We start from the raw sequence: 23,885 nt of genomic DNA, 5'->3' as shown, positions 1-23,885 counted from the left end.
GTCATGACCTTGCAGCTGGGCTTAAAAACTGAAAAGACAGACATTTCAGCATGAGCAAGATGCAATAGATACTACGAGGGTTTTCACATTGAGGTGGATAGCATTTTTGTTCTTGTAGTAAAATAGCACCAAGTCTTCAAACCCAAGCCCACTGAGTGCTTCAGTGCAGAGGTTCTACATGGCCAGCTGGGGCCTTGCTACTGGGATATCACTGCTGGGGACTACAGCTCCAGTGACTGCTCCATGGAGACAGGGACCCTGGGAGCTTTTAAGAAGGGTGACCTGCAGGGGTCGCTGTGGTATCATCCAAGCCCTTATATCCCCACAGAAGGCCAGCATTCCATCTGTAGACTTGGAGTGGGGACCCTGGGGCTTCTCAGACGTCTGTCTGGTTTAGACTCTAGCGCTCATGGCTTGGAAAGACAGTCCTTCCTCAGAGCTACACCTGACTCTCAGGTGTCTCCAGTCCTTTCCCGTGTCCTTAACATTTTTCAAGGTACTTACCCATTTCAGCCAACACACTGAAGACTTACGATAAATTGCATTTACAATTTAGTAAATGAATTTAATCATGTAAAGGTACTTTACATATATTGCGCTTGGCACATAATAAAATAACATGAATTGAATGTTTACTATTACTAATTTCCCTGAGGGAAAAATCTACCAAAATACTTAAAAAAAGAAACCACAGCGAAAACATATTATCATTTTAATTATAGATTGAAATATACTACATCAGATGAGGCAAATAACATACTGTACCAGTTTTTAAAAATCTGAACCATAAAGTTTTACACTCTAGTACATTTAAATAAAACCGAAAAAAAATTGCTTAGGTAACAAAACTATGCTTCAAATTGTTTTAGAAATAGTTTTCTGCTAGGACCATATAAAGGAAAATAATCTGTATATTGCTGCTTTCAAATTGAATGGGAGTTTCTAGGGCTCCTTCTAGGGCCCAGCATACAGAGGAGTGTGGAGCAGTCCAGTCCAGGCCCCTACTCTGCCCCATCACCAAACTCGCTGATCGGGACAAGAATTAAGCACACTCTGCCTCTCTGGTTCTTTCAGAAGCGTCATCCAGTTCCCACCAAGTTTAATAGTGTTACTGCAGCTGCAGGATTAAAGAATATTTCTGGGGGGGAAAAAATGGGAAATGTCTCCATTTAGAAAAAAATCAGTGTATCAATGAATAATCTAGTTTATCCATTCATAAATAAGCTTTCAGATATGTTGGGAGCATGAGTCAGGAGCTCATATCAATTGAACTATGATTTAGAAACAAATCCCCAGCTGATAAAAATAATTCATTTTAGGTGATCAAATAACTTAAGAGGTACTTTTGATACCCTACAGATACCAGATAATTTTCTGTAAGAATCAGAAAGTTCCAAGTTGAAAAAAGATCTTTTCTCTAACTTTTTGACTATAAAAAATCTTTTTTAAGACTATTTTCAAAAATAAGGTCCATATATAAAACTTGGCATAGCATCCAGTAATCTGAAACAAACTAGATATTCCATTGCAATTGTACTCAGGTCTGACCATATGAGCTTCTAAGTCCCCCTGACTTGAAAGGCAAGCTTAGTTGCTGTAGTGAAGGGGATCCCCATGACTCGCAGAAATGGGCAGAGCAGGGGGAGGGTGTGGCCTGCTGGAGCAGGAGCAAATATGCAAGATTCTGTGACACACCACACAGAGGAGCTCAGAGCTTTAGCGCTAGTAGATGGACCAATTGATCATAAATTAGTTCCTGCCCATGCTGGTAGAGACCCAGGGCCCAAAGTCAGTGAGTGAATGTGCAAAACTGGGAGGAAAGACCTGCTTGGAGAAGGTTGTCTTTGAGATGAGAAAACCAAGGGAAAGGTGTGCTATGCTTTTGGCAACTGAAGCCACAGCACAGTGGTTGCTTTAAAATATTGACATGAAATCATATGGATAAACTGAGTTAAAAGGATGAGCAGACTCACTTTGACACAAAGAGCTGGCAGCAGTAAAGAAGCAGGAGGCTACAAGGTCAGACAGGCCAGGAGCTGTGGACAGGCAGCTCCTTAAAGGAGCCCACAGGAAAGCCAGCACCTGTGCAGAGCTGCCAGAGTCCTCAGTTTGCCCTCTGCAAAACCATCCCCAGGGAAACCATTGCTATTGTCATCAATGGCCTAGGCTACCTCAGGAGGCAAGTACCAGAGTTAAGGTGAGGACAGAATACATTGCCACTTAAATGACCATATTCAAGTTGCATTTCAAATGTGCTACATAAAAGTTAGCATGATCTTTGTATGAAAATAATTTCTTACACAATCCAGTTAGGAGATACCTCCTGAGGTGACTAGTCTAAATATTAAAAAAAAAGACATAGGAAAATAAGTGCATATTTCTGTTTTGAAAAAAATACCTCATATGAACACATAAGAGTACAGGGGTCCCTTTGCAAGAACTCTAGAACAGAGGGCAATGGTCTGTCTTTCCCCCCACAGTTAATTTTAAAATAGTTTTCAAGTTGTAGCAAGGAGCTGCAAGAGCCCTGTGGATGGCAACATGGTCTAAAGTGAATGGCGTTTGTTTTAATGAAGTAAAGAAATGGTATGAGACCATCTTGATCCTAAGCACTGTGTTCCATTCACTATGACTTTTCCCAAGCTACCTGAGCAATAGAAAGGTGGGTCACGGGGTCAGTGGGACAGACAGCCATCCTGAGAAACCAGAAAGGAGGGAAATGGGGTGTTCAGAAAACAAAAAGTACAGATGACCCTGGGAGCTGTCAGCTAGCCACACTCATGGTCACTGATTGGAAGTGCTACCCAGATGTGGAGGGCACTGTGCCTGATCCTAAAAGACAAGATCACAAGCTATAGCCAGAACAGGTTGTAGGACCCTTGCCTGAGTCACCAGGGAGACCAGTGGAGCTGCAGGATAGCCCTGATTGCTGGACTCACCGGGACTGCCCACCTCTGGAGCCTGTCAGACCGAGGTGTGGATGGGTGTGACTGAATGAGAAGGTGAGGAGCCCCGCTCAGATGGAGACGATGCTCGAGTGGCCACCTCCCGTTGCAGGTCCTCCACCCTCTTTTGCAGTTCCAGCCTTATGGACAGCAGCTCCTTGAGATTTTGGTGAATCGGCATCTGGGGGCAAGAAGGACACAGTTGGGTTATCAGGCCACTCTTGGGCATTGTGTTTCTAACAGCCTTTCCGCATGCAGATGCTGCTAACTGCAGGCTGAGTTCACAACCAATATGCCCTGTGTGTCCCAAGTGTCCAAGCAAAGCTGCGGGGCCCCCTATCCAGGAGCTGGGGGCCTCAGCTGGCCCTGTGGGGATGCTTTTGTCACCTGTGCTCTGCTGCCAGCTTGGCCAGGTTCTCAGAGAACACAAGTGGCCTCAGGTGAAACCTCAACCTGTGCATGAGGCAAGGCCACAGGCATCGACTAGGAAAGGGACAACCAGTCTTCCTCAGACTGGTGGGAAAATGTAACTGGCTTCCAAGCTGCTCCAGAGCACTGTTTACATGTATGCCCCCTGCACGCAAACATACCTCCATTACCTCTGAACTTTGGAATTTTAAAATAGCTCTGTTGGCTAAATCGTCATCGTCGGCAGCTGTCCGTCTCGAGAGACGATGGTGTAGCTTCTTAAGAGTCTATCTGCACCGCCGAGAATGGCTGTGCAGTCCGACTCGGGAGTGACACGGTATCTGTCTCCTCCCGTGTTGAATCGACATCTTGCGATGACGCTGGAGTGTCCTCTCCAGTGGAGCTGAAGCTACAGAGCCTGGGCAGGGTGATATGGAGGGTCTGCTGTTGCCCATGCAGCAGACCCCCCCTCTCTTCGCAGCTGAAGGATCCAAGGGAAACACGGAGTCAATACAGCTTGGCTTCAGGTGCGCCGCAGGAGTTGCCGGTGTTGACTACAACGTCAAACCGCCTTAGGGACTCTGGCTCCGGATTTTCTGTCGGGGTTTACTCCCTTAGCCTTTCCCCTGAAGAGGTATGCCGCAAGGCAGCGGAGGTTTTTTGGAATCAAGAGTTTTCCTTCTCTGTTGGCTAAATATACTTCTCTTAAATCAACACTTTCTACAACTTCAAGTTGTATTAGTTCTCATCACTCGAAACAGGAGCTGGCAGAAGCCCTTGGAGAGGACAGTGCCAGCAGAGGGGAGTCCCTTGGGGACCATGGCTCCTCCCTCCCTCCATGCAATAAGACAACCACTTAACACCCTCCAATGGCTTCCTCCTTCCACCCTAAGGGCAACAGCCTGACCTTGACCTCAAGGCCCTGTGTGGTCTGACCCTAGCCTGCCTCTCCTGCTCACCTCTCACCAGGTCCTATCTCCACTCCCCTCTAGCATTCCAGAATCTTGTAGAATTTTGAAGACCCCATGCATGTGGTTTCCCTTCTACCTTTTCACACACATGCTTACTTCATCCCACAGGGACCAGTGCAAATAGCACATGTTCTGGGCGGAAAGCTTTTGGACTCTCCACTCCCACCACATCTGTCTGTTTCATTATTTACCTCAACCAGAGACTGAACTGTCCCACCAGGGACACCAATGATGATCAGCCTGACTGAAGGGAAGAGGGAAGGAGGGAGACAGAGATGTGAGGGACAGAGATGAGAGAAGAAGGAAACAGATGACAGGGAGGAACAGAAATATGAAAGAAGGAGAGAAGGATAGAGATAAGGGGGTGACAGAGATTACAGGGAAAGAGAAGGACAGGTGGGAAACAGGAAAGCTGCACAGAGATCTGAGTGAGTGAGCCAGAGACGGGAAGAGAGGAAGGGAGAGCACGAGAGAAGGGGGATGAAAAAGAGACAGGGCAGCCAGGTGCCCCCACCATAACAGGGTGGCTCAGTGACCAGCACTGAAGAGGCCTAGAACAAATTCCTGACTTTGTCAGGTCAGAGGAAGAAGGGATAGGACAGTAACATGGGAGTCTGACAGCAAAGGCTCCCACCAAACAAGAGAAAGTTAGGGATCAGCACCAAATCAGGTGCAGATGCCTAAGCTTCTGTGAGGTAGGCAACAGCACCCCTCTTGGCCTTAGGACCTATTTGGCATTTTCCTGTTTGCAAGATCATTTGGTTCCAATGAAATGACAGACTGCTTTGCGATCAGGCTCCCATTACTAACACACATGTACTCAGCCTCAGAGAGGGCAGACAGTGCAGGGAATATAAGTTCACACACACCTAGGGCCTGAGAGGAACATCATACACCTCTGTGCAGCCTTTCAGGTGTTTTACTTTATGTCATCTTCATTGACAATAAGCCACAGGCATGCTTGCTCAAGAAAATGCACACCTAGGGGCCAGTAGCCTAGTGGGTGCTAGCATGTATGAGACACAATCCAAGGCTGTCCCAAAGGACACAAGGTGTCTGATGGACCCTCCTCCCTACCCAGCCATCCTTTGATGGATGCCCAGGAGCCCCTCTCCAGGCACCAAACTAGCCTGTCCTGCTCAGAGGAAAGAGGCCCAACAAGCCTGTGCTGTGTCTATACTCCCTGTCCCTCCTCTGTACTAAGCCTGGCTTACTGTCCCTTCATCACAGACATCCACATCAACCTTCTTGCTGATCCCTTTGCCACAGTCTTCACTACCCCACTCCCCATTCCTGTCTACCTTAGTGCTACCAGAGTGAGCTTTATAGAGCATATACCAGGTCTTGCCCTACAAACCCTGGTGGGGGTGGAGGTGGGGAGAGGGGGCTCCCATAGCTTCTGGGGTAAAGTGCAAACTCCTATAGCTGCTTCACAAGGCCCTCTGAGGGTTGGGCCTGTCAAGCTCTGGCCTTGGATGTTACCAAGGCCCAGCATACTCCCCAACACTCTGTGTGTGTCTGGCACCTAGAAAGTCTCCAAAGCACCCCTGTTGCACTGAGGATAAAAATCTGTGGCCCATGGACTACCTTCCAGTTCTCCCTTCTGTGTAGCACAGTGCAGACAGAACATAAAATGTGGGACCACCTGCCTACCACCTTTCAAGGTACAGATTTATTTTACACTCATTATCTACCCCTTGCAAGGTCTCAGTGAGGTTAAAAACCTTGTCCCACATCAGGCATCAAATCACCACCCGAGACAGTCACCACCAGAAACAGTATTTGGCTCTGGCTTAAAGGCAGCAGCTTAAAGGCAGCATTCACTTCCATGACTACCTGTGCCAGGGGACCTTGTATGACTGATTTTGGCCACTAGGGGAGGAGTTGCCCGAGGCATGGGCCACTCCAAAGATGGAAGGGGAAAGGATTTGAGAACTGTGCTTGTGAGGAAGCTTTCTGGAGGCCACAGATGATTGCTAAGTGATGCCGCAGAGCTAAAGATAGATGCTCACTGGTACAGGCGTAAGCACTAAACATTTGAAATGAGTTACTAATGGCTTACTGGCCACAAATAAAATAAAAAACCTGTATTTAAAATGATGACCACTGGCCAAAGAAGCTAGCTAAATATATACTGTTTGTTTTCACAGGGTAAAGAGTTGAGACTGTATCTCTCCAGCTTCAGATGTTCTTCAATAAAGAAAATATTGTACAATTGTTAAAAGTTAGCATTTTTGCTACTCAAAAGACACACTAAACCCAAACCTGTTTGGTATTTAGAAATGTGCTCTGGCTGACTTAGCACTAAGGTCCCCTTACATCAACGTGAAAATGCTTACTGCCCTTACTGCTCCATGCTATTGTAACAAAGGAAGCAGCTAGCAGCCCCTTGCACCATGTTAGAAATTTGCATGGTACATGGTAATAGCAGCTGGGGCCCTCATAGGCAATGGAGGGGAGTTTCAGGTCAGGGAAGGTTGCTAAAAAAAGGTTCTCAGACCACCAGCTATGGGCACCATGAGAGGCAGAGGGCAAGGAAAGCATTTCCAGAGTTGGGGTGGGGTGCAGTTGAGGAGCAGCAAGTGGGACATGGAGTCTATCAGCCTGGGAGGGGGTGGGTAGCAGAGGCACAGGTACAGGGGAACCTGAGTCCTGGTTCTAGGGCCTGCTCAGAGAGAAGGACAAGTACTGGGCTGAGCAGACCCTGATCATGGTGTTCTGGAAACAATGCTTCAGGTCTTGAGGGTGGCATGGCTGACTCCGAGGTTCTAGAGGAGGAAAGGGCTTTTGTAGCTAAAGCTTCATGGAACAAATGAAATGAGCCAAGAACAGGGAAGGAAAAGACAAGTGATGAGCAGCTTCGGTTGTGGTGTTAGAGAGAAGAGGAGCTGGTCAGGAAATGAAAAGCAGTGCCATGGGAAGTAGTTTGCACTTGTCAGACAGAATGTGGAGCTAAGTCTACAGTGAGTGAATTTTCCAGTTGGGAAGGAAGGTTAGTGAAGTGATGGTACCTTCGAAGTTCAAGTGCCAGAACAAATGAAAAGGAAAATGAGCAATTTGGTCTTCCCCATGGCTAGTGGGAGTTGCGGATTGTTATGCGTTGAATTATAGCCCCCCATTCACATGTGGAAGTTCTAATCCTCCGTACAACAGATTATGACTGTATTTGGAGAAGGAGTTTTTTACAGAGGTGATCAACTTAAAGTGAAATCACTAGGGTAAGCCCTAATCTGACATGACTAGTATCCTTAAAAAGGGGGGGAAATTTGGACACAGAAACACACATAAAGAGAAAATGATGTGAAGAGACACAGGGAGAAGATGGCCATCTACAAGTCAAGGAGAGAGGCCTGGAGCAGATACTTCCCTCACAGACCTCAGAAGGAACCAACCTTGCTGGCACCTTGATCTCAGACTTCCAGCCTCCAGAACTGGGATACAATATATTTCTGTTGCTTAAGCTGTCCAGCCTGATGTGCTTTGTTGAAACATGCCTTAGAGACTGTAAAGACACTGAATGAGAGGGAAGGAGTGAGAAGGAAGAGGGCAGAGAAGAAAGGCAGATTTGTGTATCTGTGGTCAACGGAAGTGATGATGTTAAACAAAGCCCTGGAAACATATTCCAGGTGGACTGCCAGGAAACCCTAAGAATATTAAACTCAAAAAAATAAAACCAACTTTGGCAGAAAGTAATCTGACCACAGAGGTGAGTGCTGCCTCCATCAGTCAGCTCCTCACCCTGAACACTGGGTACCCATGTGAAGATTGGGGGTGTGGCAAGACCATGTAGAACAGAGGCTTGGGGGAGGACCTCAGGAACACTAACTGGTAGTACCGGAGCCACAGCCCAAGATCACCCACTGAACACCAAGAGTGACCACAGCTCAGCTGCCTGGTCTTGATTGTGCACTGTTCTCTAATATGTTTTCAATTTCAGAAAATGTTAAAATAAAAACAAGTGGCAGGAGAGGAAGCTTTTCCCATTCTTCAAGAGGTACATGTTCTGTGACATAGCACAGGCCCCCTTTCTGTTGTACTATGAGAATCTAGAAACTGGCACCACAATACAGTTTTCAAATATCCTCCCACTGACACCACACATGGTACCCTGCATAATTGGTACTACTACCCACATATAACCTCTGAGTCAAGTTCCTAGAAAGACTGAGTCAAATATGGTAGCTGATAATACTTCATCCATGTGCCATTAGTAGTAGAAGACAGAAGCTAAGGTTTTTACCTCTAACCCAGCAAAGGGCATCTGGGTTGGTGTGTGGAAGGAAACTGTTGGAACATGAACATAAAGAGTTGAACCCTGAGAGGCAATGGCAAAGGGCCTTCAGTATAATGTACTAACAGCTAGCATGCACCCATTACTGTAACACCATCCTTACTTGAACAGAAAGACATGCTCTTTTGAAAAGAAGGTAAAAAAAGATACCTGAGGCCTCATTCGTGGATTCCATCGCACATAATAATTTACCCATAATTCCAAATGACTCAGACTAGCAACAGGATATAAGACGTGGTCTTCATAATTCACAAAGAAGGGATTAGAAAATTCATCGAGCTGGCTATTGATATAAGACCATAAGGAAATAGTCTTTGTGTGTACATCCTGAAAAACAAAAGAGGAATACACTGAAATAAATTCAGCTTTTCTTTATATTCTCAAGAATTTGTATTACATAAAGAAAAGGATTTGCATAACAAATGAAGCAAGTTCAAAGAGTGAAAAATTCAGAAATATTTTCTAAGCCCCACAGCCATCCTTCTGTCATACATTGCCTCATTCAAGGGGTGACATGAATATACACACTGATTACTGTCCTACAAAAACATATTGCTGAGTTAGGTAACATCTGGCAACTGTGTCTGCATGAAGGCAGAATGAGAACTTTCTAACGAACACAGAATGAGGGGGCTCATCAATAACAAATACATTTTAAACTCTGGTTTGCAGTTTGCTTTTGTGACTCTTAATATTAAGGACTGTGGATAAAATTTACAGATAAGATTCCTTTCATTGTAAAACCATGGCTATCTAGTGAAAAAAAGTGCCAGGGTGGGAGGCTGGAGAAGCCTTAAATAGAGAAGTAAATATATCATTAAATTATATCTCCCCACCTCTTGACTTTACAGTGCACTGTTTAGAAATGCTATAATCATTTATATTGCTCATGTCAATGAAACTATCCAAACCCACAGGCATGGCAGGACAGGGCAGGTAAACATTAAACATGGATCAGGAACAGTGAGAGAATCAAAAAGAAAACAGTGAGGCCAAGAACGTTTTCTACCATTCTGCTGTTCCCAAGACAGCTGACTTCCTCAAAAGGTCTCCAGACTCAGAAAATTCAATTAGGATCTTTTCATATTTTTAAATTTTATTTATTGATTTTTAGAGAGAGAGGATGAGAGAGTGGGATGGAGGGAGGGAGGGAGAAGGAGATGGAGAAGGAGAAAGGTGGGGGAGGGACATCAATTTGTTGTTCCATTTATTTATGTGCCCTGACCCGGGATTGAACCCACACCCTTAATGTATTGGGATGGCGCTCTAACCAACTGAGCTACCCTTCCAAGGTGGACTTTTTTCATATTTTGTATTTATAAGAGAAACACCAGCAATAACTCAAGGGACCCTCAAATAGCCAAAACAATCTTGAAAAAAAGTTGGTGGTCTCAACTTTCCAATTTCAAAACTTACTACAAAGCTATAGTAATCAATACAGGTTTTGCTGGCACACAATGGATATACATGTGGAGCAATGGAATAGAAAAGAATATAGAAAGAAACCCTCACATTTACAGTCAACTGATTTTCAACAAGAAAGCCAAGAAAATGGGGAAAAATGATGGTCTTCGCAATAACTGGTGATGGAACAACTGGATAATTATATGCAAAAGAATGAAATTGGTCCCTTACTACACAATATATACAATAAATAATTCAAAAATGGATTATAGACCTAAATTTAAGAGCTAGAAGTATAAAACTCATAGAAAAAAACCACAGGCCCAAATCTTCATGAGTTTGAGTTAGATAATTTCTTAGATATGACACCAAAAGTGTAAGCAACAACAGAAAAAGTAAACTGGATTCTATCAAAATTAGAGACTTGTTTCAGATGACACCATCAAAAATGTAAAGACAACACAGAATGGGAGAAAATTTTTGCAAATTATATCTGATACAGGACTTACAGAGAGAATACATAAGAACTCTTATAACTCAATAAGAAAAAGACAACGCAACTAAAAATAGGGAAAGTATCTGAATAAACATTTGTCCACAGAAGATACCCTGATAGATGTCCAATAAGCACATGAAAAGATGCTCAGCATCATTAGTCATCAGGGAAATGCACATCAAAACCACAATGAGATCCCACTTCACACCCAGTGGGTTGGCTACAATAAAAAAGACATGATGTCTGCAAGGATGTGGAGAAAATGGAACGCTTAGACATTGTTGGTGAGAATGTAAAATGTTGCAATCTACCCAAGAGAAATAAAAGCATATATCCGCACAAAATCATATACATGAGTGTTCACAGCAGCATTATTCTTAATAGCATAAAGTGAAAACAACCCTCAAAATCCATCTGCTGAATGAATAAACAAACTGTGGTCTCTTCATAAAATGGAATATTGTTCCACCATAAAAAGGAATGAAGTACTGACACATACTGCAACACGGATAAACCTTGAACACATATTAAATGAAATAAACCAGTCACAGAAGGACAAATATTTTATGATTCCATTTATATGGGATGTCCAGAAGAGGTCAATCCATAGACATGAAAAATAGACCAGTGTTTGCCAGGGGCAGGGGACACCTTGGGGCATGGGAAGTAATTTTAATGGGTCTAGGGTTTCTTTTGAGGGTGATGAAAATTTTGTGAAAGATGGTGATGGTTACACACAGTATACTAAAAATCACTGATATGTTTATACTTTTAAAGGGTGAATTGTGTGGTATGTAAATTATATGTCAAGAGAGTTTAAGAGTGCATTATGGCAAATAAAAAGGTAATAACATAGGGTTTAAATTCTACATATTCTACATATGAACTTCGTTCTGTTGATTTTTTAAAAAAATGACTTTATTGAGATATAAGTTGCATACCATAGAATTCACTGATTTTTTTCTTTTTATCAAACAGCTCCATCACATGGAGCCCACAGGAATGTGGATTTATCCTGCTCACAGTGGGAAGTCACAGGGAGGTTTCAAGCAGGGAAGAGGCATATGACAGGACTAAATTTTGGTAATGCTGCCCTGGTTGCTATGTTTAAAGTGGACTGTTGGAGATCAGAAATGATGGGAGCGATGTCTGTTCCTGGATAGCTGCCTTAGTTCAGGTCTTAGATGGCGGGGTTTGAACTGCACTTATAGCTGTAAAGCAGTGAGACGTGGCCAGATTAAGAAGGTATTTGGGGAACAGGGTCAGCAGTACTCATTGATGGACTGGATGTGGCAGCTGCTGTGAAGGTGAGACAGGAATTGAAGATGGCCTCTATGTATTTGGCCTCAGCATCTCAATGGACAGAGGTGCCATTTACTGAGAGGCAAAAGAGCTGGGGAGAAGCTGGATGGCATTTAGAGATCTGGGACAGATGAAGTCACCTAGAGAAAGAACAGAGAGTTTGGAGTGAGAAGAGAAGCCATGCTGGTCCCACATAACTCCAATGGAATAGAAGATGGGTTAAAAGGGAAGAGGCTGCTGGTACCTGGGTTGGTTGTGCAGTCCATGGCAATCTTTCCAGGGAAGGAATGGAGGTTGTTTTCCTGAAAGATGGCTAGAAGGGACCTTAAGGCACAATGGAAAACCTGAAGGACTTGGAAAAGACAGGTGTTTACAGGCAAGGCTGAATGGCAGGTATGTGGCTCAGCTTCTGTGCCCTGAAGGGCAGACTGAAGGTCACCCTAAATGTTCCTTGTGCAAGTTCCAGCAAAGCAGAACTAAAGATCATAAGTGATCATTTGCTGCTCTTGTTGTGTTTATGCAAATGAACAGGATAAATTAAAAATGGACTTAATGCAGTCCCTTTAATGACAAGGAGGGTAATCTTAGGAGAAAAATCGTGATTCAAGGAAAATCAGTGGTAGACTATAAAGTAGTGCAGCTAGCTGCTTTTAAAGTTTGTTTTCATTTGAAGTTTGTTTTCATTTGAAAGTTAAACTAGGTCTGTGGCATCATCAAAGATGTTAATTTACAGGCAAGAAAAATGTCAAATGCCTTGCAACAGGATGTCTTTCCAATAAGACAGTCTTACAGATTTAGAGACTTGTTTGTGGGTTATGTTGCATAAATTAACATCTATTTTCTGTTTTCAGGGGGAATAAGCTTATTATCTCATTACCTGAGTGATTGTCTGTACATACAGGCCTCACTTAATCCTGTCTGCATCGCTGCCTCCTGAGAATCAACGGTTTGGCTGAACTAAGTGGCTGGGTTGGTGAAGAATGGGGTGGTCTGTGGGCTTCACTTTAAAACTGGTTCCTCTTTTCTATCCTAATAACAGAAAGGGCCCAGAGGTCTGAGAGGGGGGAAACCTAAAATATTTCCCTCAGTCCAAACTAAGTATAATGAGCAAAAGGGTTTTGGACAGGTGAGATGTGCCTGGCACACTTTCCTCCAAAGAAGCCCTTTTTTTCCCTAATGTGGGACATTGAAAAATTAATCCCTGCCTTTTGTCATCTAGTGGTTATGTATTGAATGATGCCTTTTCAACCTGTTGCCAAATCTGTTGCCCCCAGAATACAACAAGGATGCCAGGCTGTTACACCAAGCACACTGTTGTCCGGGAACAGCCAACTGACCTGGAGTCTGCACGATCCTTCCCCATGTGGGAAGGCCACCCTCCCCTCCACACCCCCATTCTTATTAGGGATTTCTGGACCCAAAGGTAGGTAGGACGATGACCATGTCCAGCTTGAAGCAGCTAGAGGAGCATGAGACCTTCACCCATTGTCCTTTATAAGATTATAAAGGGTCTTAAGTCTGAGAGGGGGGGGATTGTTATTTTTTATTGTTAAAAAAATAATTAATTTTTAATTAATTAATTTTTAAAAAAGAATAATATAGGAAAGGTTGAAGTTGGAGAACTTGTATATACGACCCATGAGCAGGGACTGGGGGGGGATTGCTTGGGGAGGGGTGGCGCTGGGAAGAGGGGAGCAAAGGGGAAAAATTGGAACTATTGTAACAATATAATCAATAAAATATACGTTAAAAAAAAAGGGAAGAGGCTGGACGGGGAGGCCAGTGAGCTGGAGGAGAGCAGCATGGAATGAGGGAGAGGTCAACAGTGAGAAGACTGCTGAGAAAGAGAGAGGTGGGTGCTGGTGACCTACTGTTTTCTCCTAAATTCTGTAATGTTCTAATATTGAGTTGGCCAAAAAGTCTATTTAGTTGTTTTGCATAAAACAAGACACTTTTTTTCATTTTCACGAATAACTTCATTGATTTGGATATTTTGAATATGTCAACTGTTTCCCATGGAGTATAACAATGATTGTTCTCAATTAATATCTCGATTTGATTGGCACAAAACTTCTCAAACCACTTTTGACACGTTCGATTAGTCACAGCACCTTCTCCATATATTGCACAAAATTTTTTTTGCGTTTCAGTTGTGTTTTTACCTGTCTTGAAATATGCCACAAATGCTGTGTATTTTCTTCCATCTTCAATATTTAAGTGGCTACACAAAAACTTTCCAATTTTGATAAGTTTTTTTAATGCACGCTGAAATGACAACTGTCACAACACAAGCTAACATTTATTTCAAGTGAAGTTAAAGACAGCTAAGCACTACTAGAGCCATCTTACGGGAAAAAAACAAATGAACTTTTTGGCCTATCCAATACATTTCACCTGCCGATGGCAGTTCTCTTCTATTACTCAGAGGATACTCTTTAAGCTCCCTTTCCATAACATTTCCTCACTTTTGGTCATTTCTTTCTTTTATACCAAAGTGAGGAGAAAAGGAAGAGGTGAGATGTAACTCTGAGAGACTTGGTAGCTGCTGCTTTACCAGCTTGATGGAAAAGAAAATTTAGCTTGTTATCCATAGGGAGGTTTGGTGCTTATCTACAGACTTCATTTTCCTAGGTCTCCAAGTACCTTCTGCCCAACAACACAGAGAATGGAGTCAGTGCAGTGGAAAGTACATGAACTTGGAGTTTTGAGGGTCCAGGATCTAGTACTGACCCTACAGACCTCAGAGAGTTGTGGGCTTGCTGCATCCCAACCCCCAGCCCCCAGAAAGTAAGGGGCTTATTTCAGACAAACTGGAAGATTAGATACCTGTGCTGGGGCTGGTGAACCCAGGTAGGCATCTAATGCAACCCCTCCATTTACAGACAACAACAGAGCTACACGGGAGTCCCCTCTCCATTCAGTCCCCTTCTACAGCAGCAGTTAATGGGAAAGGCAACTGAGCAACTGGGAAAGCTATGGACTGGATATAATGCACTTACCTCTTTGACTAGCTGCTGTTCACAGTTGCTCAAGAAAGTTCCAAAGAGACAGCTATAAAGGTGATCCAAGATTGTAATCAAGAATAGTTCATTAAATTCGAACGCTGAAGGAAACTTAAATGGAGAGAGAAATAAGGTTAAAAGTTCAATGCCTAAGACAGAGTGGTACTAATATTTTTGTGAAAAGATAGCTAATCTGCAACCTATAATATAGAAAAAGCTTAAAAGGAACATGGAGCCCACATAACTACAGTTTCAAGTCCAGATCTGGCTGAACCAGAAGCAATAAAAATTGTACTCTTCAATGCCTCAAAAAGCTTATGGAGCTCCCATTTCTCACCATAATGGTAGGACAAAGCCCACATTCATCCTTCTGCCAGAAACAACTAGAAAGCTGGACAAAATATATATTTTCAGAAAATGACAACTGGCAGCATGGGACTATAACTTCCAAGAGAAAGGAATCAAATAGGGGACCCCTACTATTCTCCCAGCTTTGCCTGGAGGCACGTTCTAAGCTATGGAGAATGGAGGGGGGATTGCATGCATAGCATACACCAGAAGTGACTCAAGGAAAACCAGAAAGTTTATATATATGAAAGAAACAACTCATAATTAAAAACCTTCCCACAGAGACAACATGAACATACACGCCCAAATATATAAGCAAATTGAACATGGAAATACATAAAAAGGGTACCAAGTTGGGGTGATCTCAGGAAGGAAAGGGTGGTTTAACATTTGAAAATCAATAATGTTACAAAAATCCATTAGTGAAATTCACCTTATTAACAGAATAAGAAAGAAAATCACACAATCATCTCAATTGTTGTTGTTGTTACTAATTCTTAATGGGGTTTGGAGAATTCTAACAAACTTTTGCATTGCCGGGAGGTTCTAGCCAGTAGCTGACATTTAGTAGCCACAAGGAGACATCTGGAAATGATAATAATGATCCTAGCAGCAGGCATGTACTGCGGTCCTACCCTGTTGCCAGAATTCTAATATTAAAACATAGTAAAATATTCATCACCTACTCAATGAAACAAAACCAGTTAGAACAAAACCAAATAGAACTACCCAGCATGTTTTTATTTGTCAGTTTACTTTAAAGACCCAGTCCCCAGAGTGATGTTTGCACACTATCATGACTACTCCCGTCATCCCTAGAGTGACAACCAGGGTCACTGACAGACAAATTTATTTTTTAGCTTAGAGTTATTATTTTATTAAACTAGGGACAAGCTTCTCAATGAGAAACAACAGCCAATCCAAGACTGCCCAAACTCCAAATGAAATTATTTTCCTCACCAGGATATTATATTATCCAATTTAACGAATTCTGCTTAGCTACTTTGAATTAAGGTCAGCTTTTTTCTCCACCTTAAGGACTGCTCTCATAGAAACACACAACTCTGTTCTAAGAAGCCCCATCAGAATACCAAATCTTCAGAAACCTCTGGAAACTAGCTGTGGTGATTGTTCCTTCTAACATTCTTGTTCTTAAACAGATGAACTAAATCAATGATCAACTAAATCAACTATGTCTGGCTGAAATGCTGAAGATAGCTATTGGTTAATCTCTCAAAGCCTTTAAGATTTCCTCTTACAACTCTGACAATGGCCTCACATTCCAAATGGCTTTTAAAAGCAAAGCATATTATGTCCACTTTCCCGGTATTTTTCTATGCACCTTAGTTATGCCCTATTCACAAATTATTGGCACCACAAAATGTATTAGTTTTAAGCAAACGTATAACATTTATGTATATTGAAACCTTATTAAATCAATAAGAATGGAAAATTATTTTCAAACATTAAAAAATGTTTATTAACAAGACAGCAAGGCTTTTACTGACATATTTTTGAAGTGTTGATTTCTAAGTCTGCATTCTGGACCTGGGAGCTTGGTTGGGTGCATTCTAGCACCACTGACTCTAAGCCTTATTCTGACCTAATGGGCACCAGGTGAGGGTGGGTGGTGGTCAGGACACTGGAACACAAGGGCTCCATCTACTCAACTAACTGCTATTCACATTCAAAGGGCACTGTGGCATTAAATTCAACCCAGAAAACATTTAATTAGGTTAAGTATCAATAGGCAGAGTAATACAAAATGAAAGATGAAATCTCTGTGATGCATAGTTTGTTTTGGCCTCTTCTGGAAACTGACAGCGTCAGTTCCCACGCCGTTCCCCCCTCCCACCGCCTGCTAGCAGCTGTCTGGGAGTTCCCCCTGATAGTGGGGAGTGTCAAGCCGAGCTCCATTCAGCCTTGATCAGCCCCTAGACTTGCACCTGCATGATAACGACTGAATTCAATAGTGCATTTTTTCCTTCCCCTATAAAACAGCCCCCTCCTTCCCTAGGACTCTGGAGTCAGGCCATTCGCAGCACAGCTTCCTCCCTGCTTGCTAATTTCCCTCAATAAACTTCTTTTCTTCTCTTCGCTGCGTTCTCATGGTTCTCTGAGCGACACCGTTCTTACAGAAACTACTATTTACCTAAAAATATGGTCTCAAACACTCCACAGAAATTCATAATGCAGTTCTGCACCTCTTGAGGGACAAAAATATCAACAACTTATTAAACCTATCCAAAAGGTAGACTTTATTAAAGTATGGCTATTGTAGAATGGCTTTGAGATTATTTTGTAGGGTCCCTCAGTCACTTTACCCTTTAGTTCTTTTTATATCAATTTATGTACAGGGATTAGTTCATTTTATTCTGAGATGTCTGACAACTGTACACTGAGTTAGCTAATTTGATTTAGCAGCAAAAAAACTAAAAATAAGTTAGTCATGTTATATTAACCCATCTTTTCTACTAAGCTACATCTCATTCACTTGTGACTTAACTGATATTTAAATATGTTTCTGCATTAACAACATCATTTAAAGATAATTATACACATTTCATGCACAGTCTTAGAGGTGTGAAAGACATCTTAAATCTTCTAATCCAAACCACTTATTTTCTTTTTTTCTTAAATATTTTATTTATTTTTAGAGAGGGGAAGGGAGGGAGGAAGAGATGGAGAGAAACATCATGTGTGGTTGCCTCTCGTGCACCCCCAACTGGGGACCTGGCCTTCAACCCAGGCATGTGCCCTGACTGGGAATCGAACCAGCAACCCTCTGGTTCGCAGGCTGGCTGACGCTCAATCCATTGAGCCACACCAGCCAGGGCCAAACCCCTTATTTTCTTTCTTGAAAACGAGTAAACATTACAGAAATGATACCGATCAGACATGAAAACAGGTACTAATCAAGGTAAGTGGTAGTCAGATTGAAGATGTTAAAATCACACATTTACCTAGGCATTGGGGAGGCATAAGCAACTTTACATCCACAAAATGGTGCTTATCCCTTCAGAAGCATCAGAATTATTTTTGTGTTCAAACTTTTTATGCAATTTTTCTAAGATGGATTGTATACTTTCTTGTATTAACCTGAATGTAACCATCATTTATTTTCTTTTACTGACTTGGCACCAATATGAATAGCAAGAAGTGCATGGCACACAAAAAACTCTAGCTAGCCTTCTGAGTATGTTTGCTGTTGCCTGTCACTCATACCAGGGTGCCTACCTCTGAGACCACCACTCTTACCCCAACATTCTACTTTGCTGCTTTCAGTCAGCTGTGACCTGGCACTCAGGTGACTGCTGAACCCATTCAGCTTGGGGCAGCTGGTCTAAAATTAAGAGTGAGTTCTAAGGGAGGCCCAAGGATTCTGAGAATTTACTTTGGCTGCTCAGATCCGCACCCCCCACACCCACCCTTTTTCCTTATTTCTGAAGGTATGTCTATGATCTCTAGACCCTTGCTACTTAAAGTGTGATCTGTGGACCAGCAGCATGACCTGGGTGCTTGTTAGAAATGCACTCTTGCTCTGCCCCAGACCCACGGATCAGAATCTAGATTTTTAATATAATCCCCAAGGGATTTCTGTGTTCCCATAAATTTGAGCTGCACTGGTCTAGGGAAGAATCCTCTGGAGAGCTTGTGAAACAGTGCTGGATGCTCTCCCCACCATGTCAGCCGGTCTGGGGCAACCCTGACAATCTGCATCTCCAACTAGTTCCCAGGGGAGGAGGCAGAGTGTACAACCCCTCTGCCCCTCCTTTGACCCCCCTCTCTGACCACACCCCTCACTCTCACCTCTGTCCCTCTCTTTCTCACTCTTTGCTCTTTCTGCCCTCCTCTTTTTCTGCCCTATTTCTGCCACCTCCCTCTCTGTCCCCCTCTGCCCTCTCTCTCGGCACCTGCCTCTCTCTGCTCCCCCTCTAACTCTCCCACCTCTCACCCCTTCTGCACCTTTCTCTCTGCCGCCCCTCCTCTGTCCCCATTTCTGTCTTGCTCTACTTCTCCCCTCCTCTGTCCCCACTTCTCTCTCTGACCCCCTCTAACTCTCTTCCTTTTAGTTCCCCCCTTAGTCACCCCTTCTCTCTCTTGCTCTGCCTCTCCCCTTTCTGCTCTCCCTTTCTCAGCCACCCCTCACTCTGCCCCCACTCCATCTGCCACCCACTCTCTCTGCCTCTTTCCCTCTCTCTACCACTCCCATTCTCTGCCCTCCTCTCTCTGCTCTCCTCTGCCCTATTCTTTCTCCATCTGTCACCCCTCTTCTCTCCACCACCCCTCTTCTCTTTCTGCCCACCTCTCTCCCTGTGTCTCTCTCTGAACCCTTGCCCATCTCTGCCCGTCTCTATCTCTGCCGCTCTCTGCCACTCTCTTCTCTCTGCCTCCATCTCTGCCTTTTTCTGCCACCCACCCTCTCTCCATGCCTGGCTTTCTCTTCTCTCCACCTGTCCCCCCCTCTCTCTACCCCCCACTCTGCACATTTCTCTGTGCCCTCTCTGCCTCTTTTGGCCCTTCTCTCTCTTCCCCTCCCTGTCTGCCTTTCTCTCTCACTGCCTCTTTCTGCCTCCCTCTGCCCCTTCTCTCTTTAAACCTTCTATCTGACACCTCTTTATCCCCCTACTCTCTGCCTTGTCTCTCTCTGCACATTTCTCTGTGTCCCCTTCTCTGCATCTTTCTGCCCTTACTGTGCTCTCTCTGCTCCTCCCTGTCTGCATTTCTCTCATTCTCTCAATCTCTCTCTCTCTCATCGCCCTCTCTGCGCCGCCCCCCCCATTCTCTGCCTTTCTGCCACCATCCCTCTGGCCTGCCCCCCTGCCCCTCTCTGCCCCTGTCTCTACCTCTACCTCTATCTCTGTCTCTCCCCCTGCCCCTTACTCTACTTCTCTCTGCCATCCTCTTACCTGGCCTCTCCCTGACCCCTCCTCACTCTGTCCCACCTTTATTCCCTGCCCTCTAAAGCAACTTGCCTTCCTTCTCTCTCTGGCAAACTGTTCTTTCCCTCTGGACCTCCCTCTCTCCCGCTGGCCCTTCTCTCCCTCTGCCACCCCCTCTCCCTCTGGCCCCCACCTCTCTCCCTCTCAGGCACCCTTCTCTCTCCCTCTGGTCCCCTCACTCTGCCCTCATCTCTGCTCCTCCCCCTCTTCACCTCATCTCTTCCCCTCTACCCTCTCTCTTCTCCTCCCACTCTGTCCTTCCTTGTCCCTCTCTCCCTGTCAACCTCTGTCTGCCTCTCTGCCCCTCCTTCCTCTCTATCTGCCCCGTTCCTCCATCTCTGCCTCAAACTCCCTCTATGTTTCTCCCCTTCTCTCTCTGCTTTTCCACCCCTCTGCTTCTCCCCTCTTTTCTTCCCCTTTCTCTACCTCCCTCTGACCTCCCCCCTTTGCCTCTCCCACTCTCTCTCTGCCTCTTCTTGTCCTCTCTCTGCCTGGCCCCCCTCTACCTCTACTTTCTCTGCTTCATGCCCCCTCCCCCTCTTTCTGTCTCCCCCTTTCTGCCTCTGCTCCCTCCTCTCTCTGCCTCTTTCCCTCTCTTTTCATCTTTGCTTCCCCGTTGTGCCTCTCTTTCCCCTCTCTTTGCTTCTTTCTCTGCTCTCTATCTCCCCCCTCCACCCCGTCTCTCTGCCCCTCTTTAGCCTCTCTGGACCTGTCTCTGTCCTACTTCTCTCTCTATTTAACAATGCCCCCCTCACTCTCTCTGCCTTTCTCTCCCTCTCTCCATCCCACTCTCTCTGCCTTTCCCCTCTCTGCCTGCCTCCCTACCCCTATATCTGCTTCCCTCTCTCTGCTCCCTGCTCCCCTCTATCCTCCCTCTGTTCCTATCTATCTGGTCCCTCTTTATCCCTCCTTTGCTTCTCTGCCAATTTTCTCTGCCCAGTCTCTTTTCCATCCTCTCCTGTGATGCCCTCTCTCTGACCCACTCTGTGTCCCACATATCTCTCCCGCCTTCCTCTCTCTCCTGCCCCTCTCTCTCACACCCCTCTTTTTCCTACTCCCATTTGCCTCTTCTGTCCCCTTCTCTGCCCCTTCTCATCTCCCACCTCTGGCCCCCTTTTTCTCTGCCTAACTCTGCCCCTCTGCCTTTCTCTGCCTGTGCTCCTCTGCCTCCCTTACTCTGCCTCTTTCAGACCTCTTTCTCTCTCTTTCTCTGCCTCTTTCAGTCACTTTCTCTCTCTCTGCCCCTTTCTCTCTCTCTCTACCCCATCTTTGATCCCCTTTCTTTCATCCCCCTCTTTGAACCCCCTCCTTCTCCTTGATCCTCTATCTCCCTCCTCTCTCCCCCTTTTTCTCTTTATGCTCCCCACCCTGTGCATTTCTGCCCCCCTCTGCCCTCCTGCTCTCTTCTCTTTCTGCCCCTCTGCCCCTCTCTCTCTCTGCCATTCTCTCTCTGTCACTCCCTGCATCTCTGTCTTTCTCTCTCTCTTTGTCTGGCTCTGGTTCTGTCTCTGTCTCTCTCTGATTCCAGGTCCATTTCCATGGCATGATCTCCCATAATGAGGGTAAATCCCTAAACTTGGGTTTGGATGTTGGACATAATGGGAAAAACAGCACATGCCTCATGGTCTACTTTGAACTAAAGCACTCAGAGCCTAATTGGCTTAGAAAAGGGTGGTCCATTCATGGCCTTCTCACTTACCAGGGCCCTGTGTAATGGGACTTGGGAACTAAGCACCAGGAGATGACAAAATACTCTGCAGCTTATTTGCCATTAGTTCTTGGAGAGACATTTCTCTGATGACCTTGGGCTTAGAGGAGCTGTGGCCTGGGGCAGAGTGTGGAGATCCCTGGATTCCCTGGTCAAATCTCCTTTGCATAATGTCCTCAACGTTCATCCATGTTACAGAGTGTGTCAAAATTTCCTTCCTTTTTATGACTGAACAATATTCCATTGTATGTACAAGACCATATTTGTTTATCCACTAATCTTTTGATGAACACTTGACCTTCAGTCTCAACCCCATTTACATTTCTGGCCCAGCAGGGAACTGTATTTGCTTGCATTGACAAAAAGGGAGCAAGAGAGGCAGAATGGTTGAGCAGGGCTTTGATTTGCAAGGCTGGGGAACAGAAAGACTGACAAAAACCACTCACACAAGGGAAGTAACTTTTGATAAGAAGTTGTTTGTTTCTAATTTTCTGCTTATATTTCTAAATGAATTAGACTCAAAATAAAGAACAGAAGGAGTCATATTTTACATACATACACACATCTTCATTCTGAATGAACATGAAAATTTATCTACTTTTCAACTTTATAGGTCAGAAATATATCTGAAATCTCTCACCTGTCTTGTCATTTGCCAAACACAATCAATAAACTGAAGAAATATTGGTGATCGGTCAGCATCTGCATGGTTGTCATTGCCATGGCCCACTCGCTGAAACGAAACAAGAGGTTAAATGTTTTAATGTACGCCATGGTCTTCTCAAAAGTCACTTTAAATTGCCTGGTGACAAGAATCATGTCTCACTTGTATGTCATAAGGCCTAACAGAATTCCTGACACATTATAGGCCCTAAAAAATGTTTACTGAATTGAACTGACTTTCATTACTTTTAGGAAACAAAATTTCTGTGTACTGTATTTTTACATGCTGATTGTTTTTAAATGTTTCTTTCATATAGCTGGGATCAAGAGTTATAAGCAAACAGCCAGCATTTTTCAGTCCAAATGATAGGTTCAACTCCAGCCATCACACCAAGAGCACAGTGTCACCATGGAGCTACCAATTAGCAGCTCATAAAGCACATTATGACAGCCATTTTCTCCATAAGTGAAAAACAGTTTCTTCCATTGTTCAGAAATATCAGGAAGTCTGAGAATCAAAATAATGATTAATAATATACAATTTTAAAGCAATTTTACATGACTTGGAGAGCCCCAAAATCTCACTCTTGAAATGGTAATGGGTAGAATCCTTGCCCTAGGAGCACAATGTTGTATTTTTTTTTTTCAGTTTTGAGATACAATTGATAGCTAAATTGTATTTCAGATCTTCTGATATTTTAGAAGATATTTATATATTCATACTAAAAGTAAAGGTAATTTCAAACACATAAATGAGACTGATAAAAACATTGAAAATAAGTTAAACAGCTCAAAAGTGAGCATTGTACAAGAAGCTTCAAATAATCTGATGATTCAAATAAACTAAGCAAACGGGATAAAAAGAAAACACATTGTGAAGATACAACACAATCACCACAGATTAAGAGTGAGAAATACTGGGTCTATGAAATTGCTACCAGGAAAGACGTAAAAACAAGGAACTGACCAAGTCAATGTCAATACCTCAGAGTAACATTGTTTTGCCTTATTTTTTAAAAAATTTAATTGTGGTAAAATATACATAACATAAAATTGACAAATGTAACCATTTTAAGCATACAGTTCTGTGGCATTAAGTACACTCACAATGTTGTGTATCGATCACGACATCGATGTGTCCACAACTTTTTTATGTTCTTAAGCTGAAACTCTGACTGCATTGAACAACAGCTCCTTATTCCCCCTTCCCGAGCCCCTGACAACCACCATTGTACTTTCTATGAATTTGAAAGCCCCAAAGACCTCATATAAGTAGAATTACACACCATTTGTCCTTTTGTGTCTGGCTTATTTCACTTAGCACAATGTCCTCAAGGTTCATCCATGTTGTAGCATGTGTCAAAGTTTTCCTTTTTATGACTGAACAACATTCCATTGTATGTA

At 43.8% G+C, this 23,885-nt stretch overlaps 1 protein-coding gene across 8 annotated transcripts in view; it reads right to left on the bottom strand.

Moving 5' to 3' along the window:
- Positions 1-696: 696 nt before the first annotated feature.
- Positions 697-23,885, bottom strand: part of MTMR1 (myotubularin related protein 1) — a 100,334-nt gene continuing 77,145 nt past the window's right edge. For 7 of the 8 annotated variants that reach the window (XM_090264678.1, XM_090264670.1, XM_090264677.1 and 4 more), the window contains 5 exons: positions 22,459-22,551; positions 14,817-14,930; positions 8,766-8,942; positions 2,940-3,126; positions 697-1,138 (listed from right to left, as the gene is read on the bottom strand). In XM_090264678.1, the coding sequence (XP_090120804.1) occupies positions 2,965-3,126; positions 8,766-8,942; positions 14,817-14,930; positions 22,459-22,551 (546 nt within the window). In that variant the 3' untranslated portion in view covers positions 697-1,138; positions 2,940-2,964. The remainder of the gene's footprint in view (positions 1,139-2,939; positions 3,127-8,765; positions 8,943-14,816; positions 14,931-22,458; positions 22,552-23,885) is intronic. The other variant, XM_090264675.1, reaches the window with a different exon arrangement.

Source organism: Furipterus horrens, unplaced genomic scaffold (genome assembly GCF_987537825.1).
Source record: "Furipterus horrens unplaced genomic scaffold, mFurHor1.1.pri manual_scaffold_17, whole genome shotgun sequence".
Classification (NCBI taxonomy): Eukaryota; Metazoa; Chordata; class Mammalia; order Chiroptera; family Furipteridae; genus Furipterus; species Furipterus horrens.
Note: the sequence above shows the minus strand (reverse complement) of the source record. Positions and strands in the feature narration are given on the sequence as shown.